The following is a 26,740-nucleotide window of genomic DNA, read 5'->3' on the forward strand; positions in this document are numbered from 1 at the left end:
ACGGTTGGGATCTAAATTGAATAAATCGACACATGCAAAGGGTCTCTCGCCTTTTGGCCAGGACAGCTTCTGGGAAGCCGTTACGTATGCTTGCTGCCCACACAACCGGAGTCCTCTGCCACCCCACCCCCCCAATTTGAGGCAGGAGATGCCAAGGGAAACAGCTGGCCTACAAAGAAGAACGGAGAGCGAATCGGAAGTGGCGGACCTGCAAACCTCTATGGAGGAGCTACAGCAGCGTATCAATTTACCCCGCCACCCCGGTGCCGCCGGTTCCTTGGCTGGATTTGCAAGGTTTCTCCAGCTGTAGCCAGGCAGGAGGGCAGAGGTAGAGAAACAGATGCCGTCCTCCACCCACAAGACAGGTCCCTCGGGGCTGAGGGGGAATCCCACCAGCCTAAGCAGAGAATCCTTCACCTGCCTGCCTGCCGAGGCGTCATGACCGAAAGCTTTAATCATAGATTAGCAAGCAATATCCGGGGGATTTTATCTTCCGGAAGCTATGAGGGAGCCCCAACTTTTGGGGTCTCTTCGGAAAAAGGTGGATGGGTTCTGTGTTCTCAAGAGGCTTTTGTGAATACTTTTGGACTGGAAAGGTAAACAGAGACCAATGGGAGCTGGTCACTCCCATCTAGCACTCTGGTGATGTTACCTAGCTGGGTCATGAAACGTCTGCAAGAGAACTACCCAGCTCAGAGAGCAACAGAGACCCCGCACAGTCTTCCTTCTCCTCCTTGCCACAAACTCCACTCCCTTCTAGCGCAGAGGATGTTACCTAGCTGGGTGAGGAAATATCTAGAAGAACATTCCCACTGACACTGACAGGACAAGCTATCTAAAAAGAGAACAAATGCCACCACCCCTTCCAGCACTGATGATGCTCCCTAATGGGGTAATGAAACGTCTGCAAGAATACAAGCAACCTCAGAGCAACCTCAAGGACCCCTTCCCGGTCTCCTCCTCCTCCTCCTCCATTCCACAAACCCTACTCCCATCTAGGACTGATGATGTTACCTACTTGGATAATGAAATATCTACAAACACACACACACACACACACACACACACAACCAACCAAGCTCAGAGGGCCCCAAGGGCCCCACATTCCTCCTCCTCCTCCTCTCCACAAACCACACTCCTTTTTAGCACAGGTGATGCTACCTAGTTGGGTCATGAAACATCTGCAAGAAACCAGCCAAGCTCATAGAGCACCAAGGACATCATAGTCCTCCTTCTTCTTCCCACAAACCCCTCTCTCCCTTCTAGTACTGATGATGTTACCTAGTTGGGTCATGAAACATGCAAAAAAAAACCCCCACCAAGCTCAGAGAGCACCGAGAGCCTCACGGTCCTCTTCCTCCTCCTCTTCTTTTTTCTCCTTGTCCTCTTTCTGCTCCTCTGTACAATCCCCCCACATCCCCTTGTAGCACTGATGATGCTACCTATTTGGGTCATGAAACATCTACCGGAAAACAACCAAGTTCAGAGAGCACCAAAGACCCCACAGTTCAAACCCTGAGCTACCAATTCTCCTCGATCGGTAAACAGCAATTTGCTCTAATCTCTCTATTCCCCAGAGTTGTAGAAAGACAGAATTTAAAGCTTTGCAATTTACCAGGAGGTCAACATCTCACCATCGAATGGGCTATTTAGCCAGTTAGTTCCTCTCCATTCTACAAAGAAAATCCTTTATCAATTAACGAGCCTCGCGAAGAAAGGCAACGGGTGGAGGAAGGGCTTTTCTCTGCTCATCTGCAGGTGAGCTTGGAAATCAGGACTGAAAGCTGCTCACTGTTTGTATTTTAGGGGAAGTGGGCAGAGGGGAAGCGAAGGAGCAGAACAGAACAGCCCAATAATATGATTTGAGCTCCCAGAATGGAAATACTGAAACTCGCGGGGACTAACGGTCTGCGCGTACAGAGAGTGGTAAGGAGGTCAGCGATGCCTGTTGTGCAAAAATGAAATCCGCCGCTGTGGAGAGATGCTCCATTTGGAAGAAAGCTGGGCCTTCCTGCCATGGGAATGTCCCAGTTTTTCAGCTCGAGTCCGGGGCGAAGAATGGAGAGAGAAAATCCTGCCAGGGATCGGGCCTGTCCGGAGCCATCTGCGGGGTCCAGATGGCGAGAGGGGAGCTGGGACCACACGAACCAAAACCTTGCTTTGCTCGCACAATTACAGCCAACCTCGTTTATGACCTTCTCCCCCTGTTATGGACACCTTAGCTTTTGATCTAAACCAGGGGTGTCAAACTCAAGGCCCCCAGGCTGGATCCGCCCCACAGGGTGCTTAGATTTGGCCCTGGAAACAGTGAAGAACCGGCCTGCGGTGCCTCTGCCAGCGAAAATGGGAGTACGGGAGCGAGTGTGGTCTCTCCGGGCTCCCCATTTTCGCTGGCAGAGGGCTAGCAAAGCAAAGTGGACTGGCAGCTCCACTTTTAAAATAGTTTACAGATCCACAGAGTTGAAAGGGGCCTTGTAGGTCAGCGGTCCCCAACCTTTTTTGTGCCGCGGCCCGGTACCGGCATCACAAAATCACCGGCGGCCCGGTACCGGCATCAGCACGCATGGCAAGGCGAGCTGAGCGACCGGCCAGCCAGCCGTCCCCCGCTTCTCCCCGCCACCTTCAACTCCTCCTTTGTACCCTTGTCGATGGGCTTTGCGACGGCTTTGGGACGGTTTTGTTTTGTTCGAAGCCGCCCCCCCCCCTCGATGAAACTAAGGCGCGAGGATTCTTTCAGCACCCAAACGCCGCTTTCTACCCAGAAAAGCTCACCGGAAGCACTTTTTCATCAAAACAAGATGGCGGCGCCCAGCAAACCGGCGGCCCGGTAGAAATTGTTCCACAGACAGGTACCGGTCCGGGGACCGGTGGTTGGGGACCCCTGTTGTAGGTAATCTAGTCCAACCCCACACCTTTTTTGACAGGGGGCAGTCCAGCCTCTTTTTGGCTGCATGTACCTGCAGTGGACGGAAATTGGCCCGTCTTGTCCAAACTGCTCCTTAGTTTTGTGCACCTGCCCGATGAAATCGATGAAGCCTTCGCCGGATTTTGGCACACCTTGTTCTGGCCAGTCCGTGAACTGGAACTGACGCACGGTTCTAGACTGGCCGTCCTGGAAGTAAAAGAAAAAAAAAAGGGCAAAAATGGAAGGTGTAAAAACAGAACTGGCAGAGCAGAGCAAGTTCTCAAAACTTGCAGGTAGTCCTTGATTGACGATCATTCGTTTAGCAACCATTCAAAGTTACAACAGCACTGAAAAAAAGTGACTTACGCCTGGTCCTCACACTTACGATCTTCGCAGCCTCCCCGCAGACACGTCATGAAAATTTGGGCGCTTGGTAACCTGTATTGATGACAGCTGCAGCATCCCAAAGTTCATGGGTTCATCACTTGCGACCTTTCCCAGTCAGCTTTCGACAGAAAACCTCAGCGGAGGAGGTTAGATTCGCTCAACGACTATCTGTTTCACTTAACAACTGAAGCCATTTGCTTAACAACAGGGGCAAAAGAGGTCGCGACATCGAGCACGGCTCACTTAGCAATTGCCTTGCATAGCAATGGAGATACGAACCCCAATTGTGGCCGTAAATCAAGGACTACCTGTACCGGAGACTTCTGTGTGGTTTTGGCTTGTCTAGCGCAAAGAAAGTTTATTGTTTGAGCGGTGTCTATGTGTGTGTGCGTGTTTATCTCAATCCTCATCCAAGAACGTTCATTGGCTCCATCCACAAATCAGGCCCTGAGTTTTGCTGGCCTTTAGAAAAGTTTTAAAAACTTGGGTTATTCCCCGGGGATTGGAATCAGGCTGAGCCAAGCGCTCATCATCAGACAATGGTGAGCCAGCTGGCCCATTATTGGGGTTATCGATCGCTGCTTTAAACTTGGGTTTCTTTTCCCTTGTAAGCTGCCCAGAGTCACTTTATTTAGGTTAGCTGGTCACATCAATACTCTACATAAACTTGTAGGAAAATCAGGGCTGGGCTGCTGGGGGTTCGCAGGGGGTTGTGAGAGCCCCTAGCTAAGATTCTGTGCAGTTTGGAGACCCCCCCACCAAATCCCACTCCTGGCTGGCCCTACCCACCCCTCCCCTCCCAGGAGTCCCCACACGGCCTGTTTTGGATGCAAGTCAATGCAGGGCGTGCGGGGAGGCTGAAAAACGGGCCTCACGGAAGTTCGGGAAGGCTGGAAACGGGCCTGTTTCTGGCTTCCAGAGAGCCTCTGGAGCCCGGGGAGCCCATTTTCACCCTCCCGGAGACCTGAGGAAAGCCTCCGGAGCCCGGGGAGGGCAAAAACGCCCCCCACTACCGGGGTTCAGGAGGCTGAGTAGGCCACGCCCACTCAGCAACCGGGCAGAGAACCCATTGCTAAAATTTTTGAAACCCAGGTTAGGAATTTGAGGGGTAGCCACGGGGGTGTGTGTGGGTGTGTTGTGTGGGTGTGTGTCAGAAAACTCAACATACTCTTATCAACAAACCAGTGCTGAACCCCTTTTTAAGAAAGGGATGCCATTGAAGAAGGAGAGGCAAATCCAGGGGATAAAAATATAAAAATAGCTGAGGATTTGTGAACTAAGGAACTAAAGTCTCAATCTGAGGCTCTGGCAAACCAACCCCAAGGTCCAGTTTCTATCCTTCCTTAGCTGCAAACTCAACGGTGACCTAGCTAAGACATTCTCGCTCAAATTTAGGCTACCTCTCAAGTCCGGCGCGAGGCTGACACTCAGGGTGGGAGAAGGCGGTACCCTTAAATCTGGTGCCTCAGCAGAAATTCTGCAACGGCTGAATTTTGGGGCTGAGTCACGCCGATGGCTCAGGCGGGGCTCCCTGCGTTTCTTTAAGGAGCAGGAGACAAATGTAATGAATTTTTTTAAAATGGTGCAGCGGTCAGGGTGACACAGCATGGAGGGAGCGGGACAAAAGAGAGAAAGAGAGAGAAAGGCACAGGTGGCTTTTCACGTCCTCCAGAAGCAGGAAAAACCTTGGAAACACGTTTGAAAGAATTAAACCACTGAGAGAGAGAAAGCACAGGGGGTGGTTGATGATTTCATAGCAGAATTCATGCAGATGGAATAAAAGGGAGTTTAGGAAGAGGGATGTGGGGAGGATTATGCACTGGCAGTGGTGTAATTTTGAAGAAAAACCAAGGAAACCCACGGGAACAGGTGAACTAGAAAATATCTTTAATCTTTTCGTCCATTCTGAATGATCTCCCTGTAGAATTGACGAGCTGGAACAAAAGTGACGATCAGTTATAAAGTGAGATCAGGGAGGGTGGGATAATCATGCTATAATAAAAGAAAAAAAAAGAAACTTATTCTTTATTTTAGATGGTCACACAGAGAGACCTGCATATCAAAAAAGCATAACGAAGAATGTTCTTCCTGCGCCAACTCAGGAAGCTCAAACTGCCCAGGGAGCTGCTGATCCAGTTCTACGGAGGAAGGATGGAGCCTGTCATCTGCACCTCTATAACCGTCTGGTTTGGTTCTGCAACCCAACAGGACAGACACAGACTCCAGAGGGGAATTAGGACTGCAGAAAAAACAATGGCTACTAACCTGCCTTCCATCGAGGACCTGTATACTGCACGAGTCAAAAAGAAGCCTGTGAAAATATCTACAGACCCCTCACATCCCGGACATAAACTGTTTCAACTCCTACCCTCAAAACGAGGCTATAGAGCCCTGCACACCAGAACAACTAGACACAAGGACAGTTTTTTCCCCAAACGCCATCACTCTGCTAAACAAATAATTCCCTCAACACTGTCCAACTATTTACAAAGCCTGCACTGCTATTACTATTAACCTTCTCATCACTCCTCATCGCCCACCCCTCCCACTTGTGACTGTATGACTGTAACTTTTGTTGCTTGTATCCTTACGATTTATATGGACTGTTTCCTAGTATGATTTGATGGCTTATTGTACCCGATGACTAATTATTAAGTGTTGTACTTTATGATTCTTGACAAATGTATCTTTTCTTTTATGTACACTGGGAGCATTTGCACCGAAGACAAATTCCTTGTGTGTCCGATCACACTCGGACAATAAAAAAGAATTCTAATTCTAATATGAAAGCAGAAGGCCTAAACTTAAATGTGTGGCGAGGGTGCAGATAATGCGTGAGCTATTTTCAGAACTTCGCTGCGCCGCCTAGGCAGATGGTACTTTTAGTATTTGTAAACTGCTTTGACCATCATCCACCGTGGGATACATTACTTGAGCTGTGCAGCATTTCAGGCCAGTTTCTGCTTGGAAAACTGCTTCTAGCCTTTGTGTTCGAGACGGGGAAAAAATATATGAAACCTTGACTTTAGGATGGGCTGATTAGATTACAGGTAGTCCTTGATTTAACAACCACATTTGAGGTTGGAACTTCGGCTGCTAAGCACGACAGTTGTTAAGTGAATTTTGCCCCATTTTACAACCTTTCTTGACACCGTTGTTAAGTGAATCGCTGCAGTTGTTAAGTTGGCAACACCGTTGTTAAAAGTGAATCCGGCTTCAGCATCGACTTTGCTGGTCAAGAGGTTGTAAAAGGGGATCACATGACCCCGGGGACACTGCGACGACCATCGTAAATGGGAACCAGTCGCCAAGTGTTCCAATTTGGTTCATGCCACCATGTGGGGATGGCTGCAACAGTCGTAAGTGTGGAAAAACGGTCACGAGTCACTTTTTTCAGGGCCGTTGTGACTTCAGAGGGTCACTGAATGAATGGTTTTTAAGTTGAACACTCCCTGTGGTCTGCGGTTGGAGGAACGGCTAGTATTTACTAAGTGTGTAAAAATAAAAAAAGGTCAGGCTGTAACCAGAGTTGGTATTCAGCCAGTTCTGATCGGTTCTAGAGAACCAGTGGCGAAAATTTTGAGGGGTTCGGAGAACTGCAAATCCCGCTTCTGACTGGCCCCGCCCCCACCTATTCTCGGCCTCCCATTGAGTCCCAGCTGATTGGCTGGGTTTTCTTTGGTTGCCCTGCGCAGGAGAACGGAGCTGGAAAGCAGGTTAATGGGGTTGGAAGGGAAGAGGGCAGTATCCTTCCCCTGCCACGGCCATCAAGCCACATCCACAGAACTGGTAGTTAAAAAATTTGAATCCCACTTATCTGTCTTGTGGGGGGCCAGATAGAGGATGCCCAAATCCCTAAGAGATCTATCTTCCCCCTCGGGGAATCTCACTGATGACAGTCACAAAGCCCAACTGATCCACAACACAGGTGGACTCAGCCTGATCCTATGGCTCAACCCGATCATCTGCATTCATCACCAATTCCTTTCCCAACATTGGAGCACCGTCTGATGCTGGAAAGCTGGTACGGGGGATGTGAACCGGGCATTTGACTTACCCTGGCGTCGGTGACCTTGAATTCTCGGAGGATGTATTGAGGCATGTTATATTCAGCCATGGGGTCCACCACAAAGTACTGGTATCGTGCAGACCTCTCAGCCGGCCAGTACTGATGGCACTTTTCCTGTGGACCAACAGAGGAGGAAGAAGCTCACTTGCTACTGGCAAAAAACAACCCAGGCCCTACCTGCACGAGCCTTGCACTGAGATATTTCATGCAATAAAATTCCCTCAGGGGACTTGCCTACTTCAAAGCCAACTGCCTGAATGTGCATTCCCTTTGAGCGCTAAAATTAGAATTTTAAGAAAATCTTCTTCTTCTTCTCCTCCTCCTCCTCCTCCTCCTCCTCCTCCTCCTCCTCTTTAGCCCCTCAGCCACAGGGACAGAGGCCACCAATGAGCCCTGATGGCACAGTGGTTAAAATGCAGCACTTGCAGGCTGCCCACAGCCTGGAGTTTGATCCTGACTGGCTCGAGGTTGACTCAGCCTTCCCTCTTTCCGAGGTCAATACAATGAGGACCCAGATTGTTGTGGGCCAGAGGCTGACTCTGCAAACCACTCTGAAGGGGGTGGAAAGCACTTTGAAGTGGTGTGTAAGTCTAATTGCTATTGCTAACCCCAAACACACAGCTATTTCTTAGTAGGGCTGCCAACGTGCCACGACACCTGAGATACACCATTGATTTTCCTGCTCTCTTCCTAACAGTCCAAACTTGGTTATCATCTAATCCGAGATTTAAGTTGAGGGGTTCCTCACGTGCATTTCTAGCTGTGTATGGATGGGGCTATATCCAAACAGCTGTTGGCAGCCAGGAGTTTCGGCAAGAAAAGCCCCCGCTCAAAAGCAAGAAGAGCGCCACAAGGCTCTTTTTCAGACACGTAACGATGAGAAATGGAGCCTCTCCGTCTACACTACTAATCCGTCGCCTGGGAGAAAAACACCCTGGAGGTCAAAGCCTGCCATTCCAAGGACATTCACCCAGCATTCTGGGGGTCAAAACGAAGCACCAACAAGCCAGGGATGTCCCACTTACCCGGCCCATCTCTCGCAGCTTGGTTAACATCACCACGATGGTTGAGTTGTTCTCCCACAGCATGCGCCAGAAGTCCTCGGTGGTCTCGGCCAAAGGCCCCTGGGTGGCGATGTACGCCTTCTGTTGCCTGTAGGGAAGGAGCAAAGGGAACCAACCCTATTGGAGAAGGCGAGCTAAGGAGGCAAGGTGGCCTTTAAGGGCGAATCAAGGTGGGTCCCGTGACAGTCCAGAACAGGGGAAGGCAACCCCGAGACCCGGGCCAAGCTTGGATAGCAGAGGTGGGCTCGTCCTCTTAAACCCACCAGCCCCAGAGAACAAAGCAGTAAGGGGTGGCTTCTGCTAACCCTTCCAATCCCTTCCAGGTTGAAGAATGGATGCTAAACGCTTCTCAGACTTCAGCCTTGCAAGACCTAACTTTGGCGCGTTAACTAGAAAGCCAACCTCCATCAAATGTCAGAAGAAACTCAATACGCAGAAATAAGGAGCTTCTCTGCGGGCTCCTTGTTGCTCTCTGAGGTTGCTTTCCTATGCAGATGTTTCAGGACCCAAGTATGTGACAACATCAGTGCACTGCCCACCGTCCTCCTTCTCCTCCTCTACTCCACAAACCCCCCACTCTCCTTCTAGCATTGATGATCTTATCTAGCTGGGTAATGAGACATCTGGAAAACAACAACAACCAAGCTTAGAGAGCACCATGGTTCCCGTAGTTCAGCCTTGAGCTACAGATATTCTCTCGTGTTGGCAAGGAACTATTTATTTTCCAAATTCAAAGACGTTGTTTTTCTCAGCTCTAATTTAAGACACACAATGTTGGGCTGCAGAGAACCAGGTGAGCACTAGATGGAGGCCAAGAGCCATTTATTTTTTGGGTTTCTCTCTACTGTCACTCATGGTCCCCCAGATTTCTGCAGTTCAGTGATCACGGGCCTTGATGCCAACAGGAGATTGAAGATGTATTCCGGTGGCAACTCCTTCAACGGAATAGGAGCCGGAAATTCTTGTGGGCCACTTGGAATGTGCAAACAATTTTCCTGCCTATTGAGGCTTAATATTCAGAAGGAATAGAGGCAAAGAATAAGAACTGGGCCAGTGCATTCTGTAGAAAAGTTCTACAGAAGTCACACACGCGCACACCTCTAACGTACAATATCATAGCATGTAATCTATTCTGATTGGCAGCCAGAATAGAGGACAGGAAGAGACCGAGGAATCGGGTATCCGCCCTGCCTCTTCCTGGGGTCTTTACCTGTATCCATCAATGAAGCTGGCATTGATGTAGTCGGAGCCCTCGACTCCGCGGATAGGCTGGAGGCAAACCCGTGTGGTCTCGTATGGCATGATGTTGACAAGGCGATTTTTGAATTTGTTACAGGGCAGGTTGGCACTGATGAATCTGGAGGTGTGGGCTTTGGAGTTGGCGAGTCTCTGGCAGAGGAAAAGGAGCACAGGTGGGTGAGAAGGAAGCAGGTCACCTGAGTGGGCCTCCTCTCCTAGAATGCCCCATTTAGTGTGGCCATTGTTGAAGAGTCCAGGAATTAATGCTCACTCGCTAGATGTATGGACTTCAGCTCCCAGAATTCCCCAGCCGGCATGGCTACTGCTGAGAATTCTGGGAGTTGGAAGTTTTCCCTAAAGACACACAGATTTCCATTCCCAGAATTCAACACGGCCTCCGCTTAGAATTCTCCAAGTGGAATACTGCTCTAAAGATGTGTCCTCGGACCTTTATATGTGGGACACTGTTATATAGGTCATGCTTAAAATTTGCCAGCCAGATTCTGGGCATTGATGGTCAGTCTTAAACCTGTGAATTTCTACTCCCAGAGTTCCCCAACCAGCTTGGCTACTGCTGACATATTTTTGAAGTTCAAATTACGTGTCTGAAAATCACCCAGGCTGGGAAATGCTACATTAATTGAATATAGTCTATATATATATATTCAATTCTCCACCCCAATGGAGAATTCTGCAATTCGCACTCCCACCTGGATGTCTTTCTATTTTCCTGGTATACAGCAAGACATAAGACTTTCTGAATCCAAAGCAAATGCTTTCCCCTCTAAGTACAGATAGTCCTCGACTTATGACCACAAGGGAGACCAGAGTTTCCGTTGCTAAACAAGACATATGTTAAGTGACTTTTGCCCCATTCTGCAACTTTTCTTGCCTTAGTTGTTAAGTGAATCGCTGCTGCTGTTAATAACCCAGCTGTTAAGAGAGAATCTGGCTCCACACTTTGCAAAAGGGCCACCGCAGAAAACTGCAACCGTCATAAATATGAGCCAGTGGCCCAAGTTTGATCACAATGACAGTGGGGATGCTACAACGGTCGTAAGTGTGAAAGTGGTCATCAATCCCCTTTTTCAATCCCATTTTAACTTCAGATGGGCATGAAACAAATGGTTAGAATAGAATAGAACAGAATGACAGAGTTGGAAGGGACCTTGGAGGTCTTCTAGTCCAACCCCTGCTTAGGCCAGGATCATTTCAGACAAGTGGCTGTCCAATCTTTTCTTAAACACCTCCTTGAAGCATTTAAAACTTCTGGAGGCAGGTAGTTCCACTGGTTAATTGTTCTCTCAGTCAGGAAATTCCTCCTCAGTTCTAAGTTGCTTCTCTCCTTGATCAGTTTCCATCCTTATTGCTTCTTATCCTGCCCTCAGGGGCTTTGGAGACTAGCTTGTCTGCCTCTTCTAGGGGGCAATCCCTGAGATATTGGAACACGTCGTAAGCCAAGGATTATCTGCACAGATTGCAGCTTTGTGCTGGCTCACCTGGGCCGCCCTCTGCTCCCAGAGAAGACGCAACAGGGCAACCACCTGCCTGGGCGCCGCAACCCCCGGACCCCTGGCTCACCTTGAATTCCAATTCCATGCCTGTGACGTGCTCCCCCACTTCTATCTGTGCCAACCTCTGGATGTAGGTGTACAGGTTCCGAGCGGGGACCTCCGTGTTCCCACAGGCGACGGCTTCTAGCAAGGAGTCGTGTATGAAACTGTATTGGTCTTCCGTCTGCACCATGTAATTTCGCTGGGACCGCATGAGGGTGACGTGCCCGTAAATGTCCACCGTCTTCTCGTGTTTTATTCTCTCCAGCATGGCATCGATGACGATGAAGCAGCCGGTCCTACCCACCCCAGCACTGGAAGAATTAAAAACAGGAGTGGGGTGGAGGGAAAAATAATAATAATAATCGGGGATTAAAGAAACCCTTCATCGAAATTAGACTTGGAATAACTGTATTGTCACTTGGAACGTACAACTAATCGGCTGTCAGCCTTCAAGATTTTCTTCCTTTGCTTTGTATCTTTCGGCTGTCATAAGTAACGGGGGGAGGAGAGGGGACATGGTTATGGAAAGCGAGCTGGAGGTGTTACAAAACAGAACTGTATTAAGTTGTACGTGGGGGAAGATTCTTGCTTAGGCTTCTATCCTATGCTACGCGCAGACGCAACTCTTTATCAAAATATGTCAAGGTCAACGGACAGAGGCCTCATCACCACCCTGGAGGTGCCCGCATGATGCTATACACAACTTTTAATGGGATGACCCAATTGAACTATGGGGGGTGGGAGCGTCGCCATCACTTAACTGATTTACGCGCCCATTTTCTCAGATTCAGAATTCTTTTGTTGCTACCACCTGACTTCCAGTAAAAGATACCTTTTCTCTGATTAAGGGAGTCTAAGTATTTCTTTATTGGATTTTGAACGGAGCACCAGCTGACATCAGCATACCTTAAAATGAAATTTCATTGCATACATGTCTATGGAGATTCTCAGGCATCCAGGTGTGTCCTAAAGGTGCTTTTTCAAGAAGCAAATGAACTTTCTGGTTTTTCTTTGAAGACGTTTCGCTTCTCATCCAAGAAGCTTCTTCAGTTCTGGCTGGATGATGGGCAAGGGAAGAATTTATGCTCCTTGCAGACAGCTGGTCATTAATGCATTCTTTTAAGAGCCGTTGAGGCCGCCTGTCAAAATTGAACAGCCCCCTCTCAAAAGAGGGATACACCATCTATCTCCAGTCTACAACACGGTCCTTTCAGCAGTTCCAAGAAGGCTGCACGCCCATTTTCACCACACTCAGGTGACCCTGAGGACACAGATAAAACCTCCAAGTGGCCTCAGTGACTCTTTCAAAGAACACAAAGGACCAGCTGTCTGCAAGGAGTATAAATCCTTCCATTCCCCACCATCCAGCCAGAGCTGAAGAAGCTTCTTGGATGAGAAGCGAAACGTCTTCAAAGAAAAACCAGAAAGTTTGTGGCCTCCAGCTCTCAAAGGGTCACCACCTCCAATATACACTATATAACCCACGACAGAATAAAGAAATATAAAATTAGGCACATACCCAAATTATGCACATATGTTATGTGGCACAAAGAAACAACACGGTCTAGTTCAGAGGGATACCTGTACATGGCGAGAAGCACGAATCTCGCGAGTTTACCAGACGGATGGCATAGGGCAATGGCCCCCAACCTTTTTTGTGCCGCGGCCCGGTACTGGCATCACAAAATCATCCACGGCCTGGTACCGGCATCAGCACGCATGGCAAGGCAAACCGAGCGACCGGCCAGCCAGCCGTCCCCCGCTTCTCCCCGCCACCTTCAACTCCTCCTTTGTACCTGTGTCGATGGGCTTTGCGACGGCTTCGGGACGGTCGCTCGGCTCGCCTTGCCATGCGTGCTGAAAGAATCCTCGCGCCTTAGTTTTCTTCGAAGCCGCCCCACCCTCGATGAAACTAAGGCGTGAGGATAGTTTCAGCACCCAAACGCCGCTTTCTACCCGGAAAAGCTCACCAGAAGCACTTTTTCATCAAAACAAGATGGCGGCGCCCAGCAAACCGGTGGCCCAGTAGAAATTGTTCCACGGACCGGTACCGGTCCGTGGACCGGTGGTTGGGGACCCCTGGCATAGGGAACAAAGCTCTTACAGAATCTGGTAATCCTGCTACAGATACTTCGAAACCTCCTCCCAGAGTGGAGCAACAGAAACAGACCGTGGAGGGGGTGTGTGGGGTCTCTAACAAGGCTTTGAGCTCTAAGCAGATAGCACTTATAAGCAGCATCCTGAAATACGGGAAGTGAGCTTCCTATAATCCTCTTGGCTAAATGGTGGCTATGTAATTTCTACCCTTCTTCCTTGGAATTCCTGACGGTTTCTGTTTATTCATTTATTAAATTTATATGCCTTGCCTCTTGCGGTTAACTCCACCCCAGGGAAACCAAGTCATAAGATACTTAAGCAGATTGGCCAACCTGGAATCGTCAGTGTGTTTATTCCAAATTAAATTCATTCAATGGCTAAGAATAGAAGTGGAAATGCAGTGCATGCTAAACCTCTGGTAGAACAGGCATCATATTTATGATCTTAAGGGGTGTTATAGGGTCCTTCCGTTATGCCTGCCTCCTAAGGTGGTAGCAGATGGATCAAGGTCATCTGTCGAAATACAGGGAATCCTTGACTTACGACCACAATTCAGCCCAAAATTTCCACTGCCATGCCAGACAGTTGAGTTTTGTCCCACTTTTACGACCTTTTTTTGCCACGGTTGTTAAATGAATCACTGCAGTTATTAAGTGAGTAACCTGGCTGAGTAAGTGAATCTGGCTTCCCTACTGACTTTGATTGCCAGAAGGTTGCCAAAGGGGATCGTATGATACTGTAAATGTCATAAATGCGGGTCAGTCGCCAAGCGTCCAAATTTTGATCCCATGACCACAGGGAACACTGCAAGGGGCATTCAAGTCTGAAAAATGTCTGTCGGTCACTTTTTTTTGGCGCTGTCGTAACTTCGAACAGTGTTGTGGTTCGCCAGTGGGGAAGAATGGGGACCAGTCCAGGAGTCTGGGGAGGACTCGGATGAGGGTCCTGCATCTGATGCAGAGATGGGGCCAGGACCATCTGGGAGTGGAGTGCTGACTCCAGAGTACAGCAGCAGCGAGGCAGAGGAACAAGGGGAGCCTGTTCCCAGTGCGAGTGTGCACAGAGCTGCCAGAAGGCAAGAGCGGCTGAGACAAAAGGGATGACTCGGGAGTAAGGCTGGGAGGTGATTGCCCCTCTCCTAAGGTATAAAGGACAGGCAAAGGTAGAGAAACTTTTGCAGGAAGCAATATCGTCCGTTCTGTTCAGATTAAACCTTGAAGCTCTGTGTAGATTTTGTACTTCGGTTGGGTTTTTATAGTTACTTGGGGACTTTAGTTGTTGGCAGCAATTCAAAGGAGAGAAAGGTGGGTGCTTATCTCGAGGGACTGTTTGGGACTCATTACGGGCTGGGAATGAAAATAATTCCCAGCGTTGAAATAGAACAAGAGTTATTTTGATTAAGCGTGTGCTTAATTACAGTCTCAGGAGGCCTTGGTCAGAAAAAAAACAGCCACTAAATGGATCCTTGTACGTCAAGGGTTACCTATATGGGGATAAATCAGGCCTTTTCAGAACTCAGCCTGGCCCCGTAACCGGGGATGTTTATGTGTGGTACTTCAGGGAAAAATCATTTTTTAGGTTGACATCTCTATGTCTGTATCCAGTGACCTCCTGCTGTCTGATCTGAAAACCAGAAGTGACTTGGGGGCAGAGCAGGCGATCTGTTTGACTTATATCAATCAGGAGAGTGTAACACTGGGCGAAATCAACAAACCGGTAGCTCCGGGGTTTATGTTTCACAAGAAATCGGTTGGATTGTCATTCTCGGAGATGCAAGCGTGTGTGCCAGGGAGGGAGCGCAAGGCAGGGAGGCACACCGACTGACTTATCAGTGCCACAGGGTGCTTTCCGGTGCATTTCACCTGTAGAACAGCTTCCCGAACAGGATAAGGTGCAGAGGGGGACGGAGGCTGGAGTGGGGACGTTCCCGCTCCATTCTAGTTGTTATTACGGGTAGTCCACGACTTATGCGACCAAAATTGATCATCAAATCTCTGTGTCAACTCATAAAATATTTGTATGGTCTTTTTAGAGTTGCCAACAGGAAGGGTGGGGGGAGCGGTGCGGCAGCTTGCAAAATGAAAGTGCATTCCATAAATAGTTTTTCAAAGACAGTAACTGGGTGACTGAAGTTTCTGCTGGCAAAATTCTAACTGGAGAGCATGATTGAATGATTCTTGGCTATGGAGGTGTCCCATTGGAGGATATGAATTACGATACACCCAGTGGGTGGGGGAAAACCAGGGTCAAGGGTGACAATGAATTATGTGTCTCCGCAATGGTAAAGGAATAAGTAAGTACATATACTGAAAAATGTGCGGAAATGCAAAAGATGTCTTGATGTTGATAGCAATGTATAAAGTTTTGTTTTATGTTTTTTAAAATTTGGAAACTTTTTTTATTAAAAAAAAAAAAAGAATTATCTGTCTCAGAGTTGGCTGTACCCAGGTGGTGCTGGACAGTTTAACTCCCAATAAATCCTTTTTAAGTTTTGGAAGTTTGGCTCGAGACTCATCATTTTAAATGGGGGTAGCTGGTGGAATCCTGACAGTAGGCACTCAGCAACTCAACCATATTTACAGCGATTTGCAGCATCCCACAATCACATGAATATACGGCGAGAGTTAAACCCAAAGAAGACTCAATACACGTGTTTTTTTCAAATCCTCATAACTCCTGGTAAAGAATTGATACGGTCTGGATGAACCCGGAATTGAGAAGGGACATAGAAGAAATGGATATAATGACAAATGTTTGGGCAGACCACAGCCTCAGATACAGATAATCAGAGTTGGAAGGGACCTTGTAGGTCATCTAGTCCAACCCCTTTCCCAAGCGAGAGACCCTACACCATTTCTGACAAATGGCAGTCCAATCTCTTCTTGAAGGTCTCAACTGATGGCGCTCCCACAACTTCCGAGGGCAACTTCTGTTCCATGGGTTGATTGTTCTCCCTGTCAGAAAGTTTCTCCTTGTTTCCAGGTTAAATCTCTCCTTGTTCAGTTTCCATCCATTGTTCCTTGTCTGGCCTTCATGTGCCTTGGAAAATAGCTTGACCCCCTCCTCCTCTCTGGGGCAGCCCCTCAAATATTGGAAGACCACTATCATGTCTCCCCTGGTCCTTCTCTTCACTAGACTAGCCAATCCCAGTTCCTGCAATGTATGTTTTAGCCTCCAGTCCCCTAATCATCCTGGTTGTTCTTCTCTGTACTTTTTCTAGAGTCTCAACCTCTTTTTTATAATGTGGTGACCAAAACTGGATGCAGGACTCTAGGTGTGGTCTTACTAAGGCTTTATAGAGCGGTATTAGTACTTCCCTTGATCTTGACTGTATCCCTCTTAAAAGTGAGATGGAAGGGACAAGGAAAGAGAAGAAGATGGACCCTAAATCAAAGAGTATTAAAAGGAAAGAACTACGTGCAAATGATGGAAAAAGAACTGGAACTATATCTTGAAGTAAACACTTTTTACAGTGATGTTGTAACTTTGAACTAAAGGAACTGTTGTAAGCCAAGTACTACCTTGTACTCCTTAGGTTTGTGCGCTGCCAAAGCATTCGGACTCCTGAGTAATCCATTTGAAGGAGAGGGCGAAAAGGCGAGGCAATTTTTTAAAAACCAAAAAGAAATCACATTTGGGGGGGGGTTGGATGCTCCACTGCAGATCACTGAACATCCAATTTCTCTGTGCCGGTGGGCGAGAGAGGCAGAGGGGGAAAAGGAGCATTTAACAATTTATTGAAATTTCCCAGTCTGCAACTCAATTACAACCGTTGGTTTAACAGCTGTTTGAAGTTACAAGAGCACTGAGAAAAGGTCCTCGCCCTCATGACTGTCGTAGCATCCCCACAGTCACCTAATTAAAATCCAGATGCCTGGCAACTGGGATGTATTTACAAAGATTGAAATCTTCCTGGGAGTCATTGGTGACTTTCCCAGCCTGCTTCCGACAAACCAAGCCAATGGGGGGGAAGCTGGATTTGCTTAATGACCACACGATTGACTTAACAACTGCAGTAATTCGCTCAACGACTCGGGGCAAAAAGATCATAAAATCAGGCTCCGCTCACTTAACAACTGCCTTGCTTAACAACGGAAAGGTGAGAGCTACCAGTGCATTGTTCATTTGAAGATTTGAAAATTTCTTTGTGTTTGAGAAGCTGTTTCTTTTCTTTTTATATTTAAAAATCCCTCCATCATCTAATTCTAATTTCATCATCCCCTGCCTGTAATTCCTCTTTTTTTTTTTCTCCTGGTGGCAGTTTGGTCTGATTCGTCGAAATTTAGATTCTGACAGTTAGATCTGTGTATTTCCAAAAACAAGAGACTTTGCCTCTCCTTGAAACAGAGGGGTGTGTCCAGTCTGTCCCTCAATTCAAGTAAGAGGAAAACGAACTTTGATATAAACAGGGCTCTGGTTTGCTACCCAGCAATTCCTGGGGGGGTTTTTTGATTATAGCTTTTCTGTGATAAATAAATTCCTTCTCGGAAGTTCCCGGATTTGTCTGTGCTCGTTTAATTGGTTTCAGCCTAGCTTTGCGGGGAGAAGTATAATAGACTGATCCACAACAACAACCCAGATGTCAGACGTAGAGAAGAACGCTATTAAGAAGCTCAGAGAACAGTCCTGAATGACTACATTTGGAAAGGTTAATATTCACACAGACAATTTCCTCCAAATCTCACTTCTATGAGAATGTCCTCCTTAAATTATAAATAAATACCTCTGGATCCCGTTTGATTGTCAAGGTTTGACAAATGGACCCTAGTTGTTAGATTTCATCCACACCCTGTAAAGACTATTGTTCCTCGTGCAAATTAGAATTAAATTCAACTGCATACTCAGGCCCCCATTTTGAGCAAGGAAATTCAGCTGATGCCATGGAATAAAATATTGCCCTATATATTGCCTTCAGGACCACTAAAGTTTGGATCTTATTACAGGGAGGGTGGGGGGTGTTGTGGTTCGCTGTCAGCCTGTGCAGTCGGCAGGGGAAGAACCGGGACCAGTCCAGGAGCCTGTGGAGGACTCGGATGAGGGTCCTGCATCCGATGCAGAGATGGGGCCAGGACCATCTGGGAGTGGGGGTGCTGACTCCGGAGCCTCCAGAGTCTGGCAGCAGCGAGGCAGAGGAACAAGGGGAGCCTGTTCCCAGTGCGCGCATGTGCAGAGCTGCTAAAAGGTGAGAGCAGCTGAGACAAAGGAGGCGACTCAGGAGTAAGGCTGGGAGGTGATTGCCCCTCCCGTAAGGGACAAAGGACAGGCAAAGATGATGAAACCTTTGCAGGAAGCAAAGTTGTTCATTGTGGTCAGATTAATCCTTGAAGCTCTGTGTGGATTTTGTACTTCGTTTGGCTTTTTACAGTTCATTTGGCACTTTAGCTGTTGGCAGCAATTTGAAGGAAAGAAATGTGGGTGCTTATCTCGAGGGACTGTTTGGGACTCATTACGGGCATTACGTATTTCCCAGTGCTGAAATAAACAACGGTTTTTTGGACTAAGCGTGTGCTTAATTACAGTCTCGGAAGCCTTGGTCAGAACAGCGGGGTAGACTGGCACAATTGAGAAAGAGGCCATCATCATACCCTATACCTACGGCCCTCCGTCTGCTCCCACCAGTCCCCGTAGCAAAGAGAGCGAGGGGCAAGAGATTTTCCCTTCCCGTCCTTACTGGTAAAAGTGATTCAAAAAGATCCACCCCTGTTAGGGATACACCCTAGCAGTAGGGAAACACGCGGTTAGCAAACCATCAATCCATCAAACCAGCAATCGTCAGGAATCATCAGGTTCTCTTGCTCCCTCTTATGGTGGTTTCACACCGCACCCAAAATACATGCTTTGCGGTTTAAAGTGACATACGCTTAAACTTACAATCATAGTTTATATATATTATTTTTACCCAAACCACGTTAGGTAACCTATGTTATTCCTAACAACCTCCTTCCTTCCTTTCCAAGACAAACCTTGTTCTGGATCGCTTCGAAATGAGGTGGGCAGCAAACACATTTAATAACTAAAAATAAATCCTTGTCTTGTACCGTCACCACCAAATTGGGATCCCCAAAGGGTTGGCAGTGCTGTGTGTGCGTGTGTGTGTGTGTGTGTGTACCTGCAGTGCACCACGATGGGGCCAGCATCGGGCGGGTTGCAAGTTTTCACTCTCCTGAGAAAAGCCAGAAACGGAGTGGGGTACTCGGGAACGCCGTGATCTGGCCATGCGGTGAACTGGAACTGGCGAACTTCACGCTTCTCACTGGAACCGTTCTGTGGAGGCAAAGCAGAAGGGAAGACGGCATGACGTACTCGCCTCGCGCAACTTCTTCCAAGCAAATGAAAGCGCAGGCTGAACTGGCGGCTGTTCCTATCACATACAGGCAACTCCTCGACTTATGACCCCCTAATGTCAGCATTCCAGCAACCCTCCGTTCCAATCAATAACTCCGTGACAGACATCTCTCAAAGGTGCCTGTGATGACCCAATGGGGTGCAGCACAAAAGCAACAAAGTCACAAAAGGAGGTAAAGTTCCTTTAATACCTCCAACTTGGCCCCCAATGTCCAGTTATCCTTGAATAGAGAAAAAACTCTTCCAAGAACAGTCTTTAAAGGGAAGAAATTCAGTCCGAACCCAAAGTACATATAAATTATAAATAAAAACCAACACAAACCACTCGCTGCAGCAATTAACGAGACAGGGCAGGATAAGGAATTGCAGACTTCAAAAGATAATGAAACACATACAGTTGGGAGGACGCCAGAACCCAGATAAGACTTGACAAACAAAGATAATTCACGCTTTGCTTCCACAGCAAGGTGCTGTGCGCAAACACCCTTTTTAAATCCTGTTTTCCCAGCTGCAGCTAATGAAGGGAATCAGGGCCCTTTTCTCCCCCATAACTCACATTGCTCCCTTCTCGGTTCCTCCCTGTGTGCCCTAGAATGAAGAGTGGGTGGGCCTGGGTCTTCCTTTGAATGCCCAGCCGGACTGTGCCCTTCCCCAGTTTCTTCCACAGCTACCAGAGCCACATTCCCACTCCCTGTCAGTTGCTCAACCTCCCCCTCGGAATCAGATCCCAAGAGGGGCATGACAGTACCTTTATTTGGATAGTAACTGGCACATCTGTGGAATCCCGATTCTGAAAGTTTCGGGCTTCCTTGCAAAAGTCAAAACTACAAATCCATTCCCCCTTAGCCATCATCGCATCAGATGATCCAATCACCGTCCGTTCTAAAGTAAGATTCCCATTTCATTATGAACCCAGGCGAACCTGTAGCAGCACACCCTGCTCTCTGCACAACCCACCTCAGAGAGTGGTTGTTGTAGGGAAAATCGAGCGAGGAAGGTACGTGTTGGGTACGTTCGCCACCTTGAGTTATTTGTAAAATAATAAAGGTGGGGAATAAATAGATAGATAGACAGACAGACAGACGGACAGAAGTAGATAGATAAGATTGATAGAAAGGGAAAGTAGATAGACAGCCAGATAAGAGATGATAGATAATAGATAGATGATATAGACGGAGATGATAAAACAGACACAGATAGAGTAGATAGATAATAGATGATATAGACAGACAGACAGACAAACAGAGATGATAGCTAGACAGAGATGATAGATAATAGATAGATGATATAGACAGAGATGAAAAACAGACAGACAGACAGAGTAGATAGATAATAGATGATATAGACAGACAGAGTAGATAGATAATAGATGATATAGACAGACAGATAGACAAACAGAGATGATAGATAATAGATAGATGATATAGACAGACAGACAGACAGATAAATGTTCCCTCAACCATAACAACTGGAAGAAATGGCTTGGGAGGTGGTATTCCCTCTCCTTTTCTGGAAATGTTTCAGCAAATGATCATCTGGATACTATAGCAGTATACAGGTAAGCTGTATACTGGCTCCAGCTGTCTGGAGAATTCTGGGAGTTGAAGTCCACAAGTCTTAAAGTTGCCAAGTTTGGAGACCTCTGCTTTCAATGGTGAGTCAACGAACGGCTGTAAATCAAGGACCCGCAGTTTGCCTCTTGGTGGGCAGCGTTTACTATCAGAACGCTCTCCCGAAGTCTGCCTTTTGAATTACTTGCTTCCTGGTCTCTCTGCTGAGCCCAACTCTGAAGAATTCTGATCCTTCTGGTCCTTAAAGAACAGCCATCCTCTCTTCTCTGTTAAACCTACCACAAGAAAAGAAGCCTTTGATCTCTCACCTTGTGCAGAGAGAAGGTGCGGACACAGAATGTGGCCAACTCAATGGTATCTAACAAGGTCACTTGGATCATCCCGTAAGTCTCTGTGCCCCGCCCTGGCCAGTACTGGTCACACTTGATCTGAAAAATAAAAATCAATATATGGGTTGTATTATATTTGTATTAGCCCCACACGACAACCAAAACACTGGAACAACCTGAAGAAACAACAACAACACAAAACATAACAATACGCTGAGTTTGCTCATGTTTGATCAACAAAAATTCAGAGATCACCAGCTAGCTGTCTTTCCTATGTAGGCATGCCAAAGGTTACAAGAAATTAAAATCTGGCACGGTGAAATCCTGAAGTCTACACTGAAATGAATTTGAACTCAGGTCATCTTCCCTCCTGAGATTTCAGGGTGAAGGTGGCTTTGTGGTTTCCGAGTCTCATTTCCAGGGAATTGAAATTTGAATCCCACATCAATTCTGGAAGATTTTCCTTTGTAATTTATGTAATTACGGAACTATTCAGTCCCACTGGAGATACGATCTAATCAATTTGTCTCATTTATACCTTGTTTCCCCCAAAATACCACCTACCCTGAAAGTAAATCTTAGCTTGATTTTTACACGTGCGCCCAATATAAGCCCTACCCCCAAAATAAGCCCTAATTAAGATCCTACCCGCTCCAGAGTGGACGGGTAAAAATTAAGCTAGGGTGGGGATGGGGATGTATGGAGCTGCCCTACTACTTACCTTTGGACAGGTGTAGCCAGGCCTGGCACACCCTGACCCCCCCTCCTTACGGCCCGTTTCTTCTGCAGCCAGCAAGGCTGGCGAGGCTTTCCTGAAGGCCTCTGGAGCTGATAACAAAGCTCTGGATTGATCCGAAACTCTGTTATCGGCTGCAGAAGAAGAAGTTCCTAAAGGCCTCTGACACAAAGATGGAGGCCAGGGGTGACGCGTGCAAGTGAGGTTAGTCAGTGGATGACATCCCCCCAAAATAAGACCTGATGCCTTTTTTGGGTGGCAAAAAAATTATAAGATAGGGTCTTATTTTTGGGAAACACGGCAAAATGTCAATAAATCACAAGATTCTTAGATCTGTAAGGACAGACCAAAACATTAAAATTCGGCAACAAAGTAGAGAAAAACACAAAGAAGTTGGGAGGAATTTTTTAAGTACTTGCATAGGAAAAACCCCCCATAAATTTCCCTCATGTTCATTCATTTTATCAGCTTATTTACTTTAATTATTTTACAAGGCCTCAAGGCAGCTCTAATGACAAACAGTTCTTGGCAGTGTACGCCTCACCTCTACAAGGTGATAATGCAATAAATGTATTACAATGTCGTAAATATGAATATATTTATAACGTATAAATATAAACATATCAATATCACGATTGACACATACTCCATATGAGGCACAATGAGTAATCAATGAATCGATTCCACCTCAAACCAGAAAAAGCTTTCCACTTGCAGAAGGAATAAGGCAAGTGAAAGCATTCCAGACCCCAAGTTAGGAGCAGAATTTTTTTAAAAAAGAAGTAAAGATGGTAACACAACTGCAGGATCAAAGCTGTGCCCTTTTACATGCATTACACATATGACAATACGTAAAAAAAATCACAGGCCCTTGGTTAGTATTTAACGGTTTTCCCCAAAACTGGAAGGGAACATCTAGCTACCTAGAGAGGAAAATATTTGTAGGGCTGAACTGTGAGATCTTGGGTGCTCTCTAAGCTTGGTTGTTTCCTGGGAAATGTTTCACTACCCAACTAGGTAACACCATCAGTCTGAGGGAGTGAAGGGTTTGATGTCTGTTTATATACAATGCCAGTGCAGGAGGGGCTGTGGGTTTTCTCCTTGGTAGTTCCTTGACTAGTGTATTTCTGCTTTATTGTTTGTCTGGTGTTAATTTCTGTTTATCTGGACGTAGCACCCCGGGGAGAATATCTGTTTTGTTCTTTTTGGTTCCTTCTTAGCCTTTTTTCCTCTCTCCTTTGAACGGTGTGTAAATGTGGTTTATCCATGAACGTCTACCGATGACTAATTTGTCTCGGTGCCAAGCTTTCAGGAATTCCCTGGCATTTTTGGATCTAACCTGCAGCTTAGTGCTCAGCACTGATGATGTTACCTAGTTGGGTGATGAAACGCCCGCAAGAAAACAGAGAGCGGTTCAGAGCTCACCAAAGATCCCACAGACCTCCCCCCCTCTCCAAACTTGCCCTCTCCTTCCTCCTCTCTTGAAACCCCTCTCCCTTTTCTGACCGTGATGTTACCTAGCTGGGTGATGAAACGTCTGCAAGAAAACAACCAAGCCCAGAGAGCACCAAGGAGCCCATATCTGGCTCTCTTATTCTTAACTTTTCACTATAAGTTAGGCAGGAGCACCAATCCAACTGACTGCATTCCCCCCACCCCCAGTGCTCCTCACCCTGGATTTCTCCTCCAGCTTTGTCATCATCACCACCGTGGCGGAACGCTGCTCCCAAACCATCCGCCAGAAGTCACCAAAGGTCTCCGGCAAAGGGCCCTGAGTGGCGATGTAGGCGTTCTGCTTGCGGTACCCGTCGATGTAGTTGGCGTTAATGTAGTCGCTTCCAAGGATGCCTGTATGTGGACCGGCCCCCCAAAAAAAGAAGAAGAAGAAGAGCAGCGTTGGAATCAAAGTCTTCGGTCAATTCCTGGGCTTTTCGAGAGCCGCACAATTAATCCCACCCACTGCAAACCAGCAGCTGCAGAGAGACAGGGAGACAGTCTGGAAGCAAGTATGGCCAGGTTTTAAAAATCCAAGTGAGCTCCAGCCACACCTTTAGCTGTCAACCAAGGAGGCACAAGGCTGCACAAGCCCTTCGTTGATGAAGGGAAACTTCCCTTCCCTTTCCTTCCCTTCCCTTCTCCTTCCCTTTCTTTTCCTTTCATTCCCCTTTCCTTTCCTTTCCTTTTCCTTCCCCTTTCCTTTCCCTTCTCCTTTCCTTACCTTCCCCTTTCCTTTCTTTTCCTTTCATTCCCCTTTCCTTTCCTTTCCTTTTCCTTCCCCTTTCCTTTCCCTTCTCCTTTCCTTACCTTCCCCTTTCCTTTCTTTTCCTTTCATTCCCCTTTCCTTTCCTTTCCTTTCCCTTCTCCTTTCCTTACCTTCCCCTTTCCTTTCTTTTCCTTTCATTTCCCTTTCCTTTCCTTTCCTTATCTTCCCCTTCCCCTTTCCTTTCTTCTCCTTTCATTCCCCTTTTCCTTTCCTTCCCCTTTCCTTTCCCTTCTCCTTTCCTTACCTTCCCCTTTCCTTTCTTTTCCTTCCCCTTTCCTTCCCTTCCCCTTCCCCTTCCCTTTCTTTTCCTTTCCTTTCCTTTTCCTTCCCCTTTCCTTTCTTTTCCTTTCATTCCCCTTCTCCTTACCTTCCCCTTCCCCTTTCCTTCCTTCCCCTTCCCCTTCCCCTTCCACTTCCCCTTTCCTTTCCTTTCCTTTCCAGTGGTCCAATATCTGAGGGGCTGCCCCAAAGAAGAGGGAGTCAATCAATTCTCCAAGGCGCTTGAAGGCAGAACAAGAAACAACGGATGGAAACTAATCAAGGAGAGAAGCAACCTGGAACTAAGGAGAAATTTCCTAACAGTGAGAACAATTAATCAGTGGAACTGCTTGCCACCAGAAGTTGTGTGTGTTCCACCACTTGGAGGCTTTTACGAAGAGACTGGACAGCCATCTGTCTGAAATGGTATAGGGTCTCCTGCTTGAGCAGGGGGTTGGACTAGATGACCTCTAAGATCCCTTCCAGCTTTGTTATTCTGTTTCCTTTCCTTTCCTCCCCTTCCTTTCCTTTCTTCTCTTCTCCTTTCCTCTTCACTTCTGCTTTCCTTTCTCTCCATTTTCACACCACTATGCAACACCGCTCACCCAGCTCTCTAAACCCTCCTCCTCCCTCCCTCCCTGAAATTCAGTCAAACGTTTACAAGCGCCCCTCCCCGCTCCCGTTTCCCCTCCTTGCCCCACCCCGGTCCACGAAATTACCTCGCACCGGGAGAGCAGCAAAGCAATCGAAAGAGGTTAAGCTGCCAAAGAGTCTGTTCCTGACCCTAGCTGGCCTTTGGAAGGAGCCGGGGAGGCAGATTAAAAAAATCCATTTTGTCCAAGGCCCTCTTTCGACTTCGCCCTTGGAAAGTTTAATGGCGCTTATTGGCTTTATGGAGTTCAGCGCCACCATCAGAAAGGACAGCTGCTCTGAGCTGCCGGTTTGCGGAAAGCAACGCCGAGCAAAATCCCCCTAGAGCAACGTTTTTCCTCTGGACACGGCCGTGCTGGTAATTTCTTTGAACTCCACACCTATCCGTTTGACCTCTGCAGCACAAACGAGAGCAACCTGACATATATGAAAGTCTGTTTTCGGCCCCTTCCAGGAAGGATTTCTATACTCCGCTAACATGGGAGACAGAGCAGCCCAGCGCAAGCAGCACCGATCTGATATATCTTTAAATTAAAGAACCAGCTTTGCTCAGAAAAAGAGGAAGGGAGGCTGAATGTCTGAATGCACTGCGTTACTAGAAGAAAAATCCTTTTCTTTTCCCTGATGCTCCTGGGGGAAAAATGCACCGCTTTCCCCCGCAAGGCAGGGCCGGATCCGTTTAGGGCAGTGGCCCCCCAAATCTTTTTTGAACCGGGGACCAGTTTCACGATTATTTATTCTTCCACGGACCGGTACCTGAGTAACTCTTCGTTCGAAGCCGCCCCACCCCTCTTCGACGAAACTAAGGCGCGAGCACCCAAATGCCGCTTTCCAACCGAAAACCCGGAAGCAACTGAAAACCCGGAAGCGCCGTCGAAACAAAATGGCGGTGCCCAAGCTTTGCGGCCTGGTAAAAAATGATCCACAGACTGGTACCGGTCCGGGAACCGGTGGTTGGGGACCCCTGGTTTAGGGTTTAGATGAGCAGTCAAAAGACAATCCCAACATTGGAACCTCTTTTCACACTGTGGCCGAAAGAATCACATGGCAGGGCCCAGAAACTTGCCAAAAATAGAATTACAGGCAGTCCTCAACGAACGACCACATTCAAGCCCCACATTTCTGTTACTAAGCAAGACAGTTGTTAAGTGACTGTCCTTTTAAGACCCATTTAAGACCTTTTAAAAAAGTGAATCACCACTGTTGTAAAGTTAGTCACACAGTTGTTAAGTGAATCTGGCTTCCCCATTGACTTTGCATGTCAGAAGGT

General features: G+C 47.4%; 1 protein-coding gene across 10 annotated transcripts in view; it reads right to left on the reverse strand.

The window, feature by feature from the left end:
* PTPRS (protein tyrosine phosphatase receptor type S) overlaps positions 1-26,740 on the reverse strand; it is a 353,020-nt gene that overhangs the window by 4,862 nt on the left and 321,418 nt on the right. For all 10 annotated transcript variants that reach the window (XM_087922613.1, XM_087922619.1, XM_087922620.1 and 7 more), the window contains 8 exons: positions 23,971-24,146; positions 21,542-21,661; positions 19,427-19,581; positions 11,246-11,531; positions 9,636-9,814; positions 8,387-8,513; positions 7,350-7,475; positions 2,958-3,112 (listed from right to left, as the gene is read on the reverse strand). In XM_087922613.1, the coding sequence (XP_087778739.1) occupies positions 2,958-3,112; positions 7,350-7,475; positions 8,387-8,513; positions 9,636-9,814; positions 11,246-11,531; positions 19,427-19,581; positions 21,542-21,661; positions 23,971-24,146 (1,324 nt within the window). The remainder of the gene's footprint in view (positions 1-2,957; positions 3,113-7,349; positions 7,476-8,386; positions 8,514-9,635; positions 9,815-11,245; positions 11,532-19,426; positions 19,582-21,541; positions 21,662-23,970; positions 24,147-26,740) is intronic.

Source organism: Pseudonaja textilis, chromosome 1 (assembly GCF_049901715.1).
Source record: "Pseudonaja textilis isolate UNSWEBS1 chromosome 1, rPseTex1.2, whole genome shotgun sequence".
Classification (NCBI taxonomy): domain Eukaryota; kingdom Metazoa; phylum Chordata; class Lepidosauria; order Squamata; family Elapidae; genus Pseudonaja; species Pseudonaja textilis.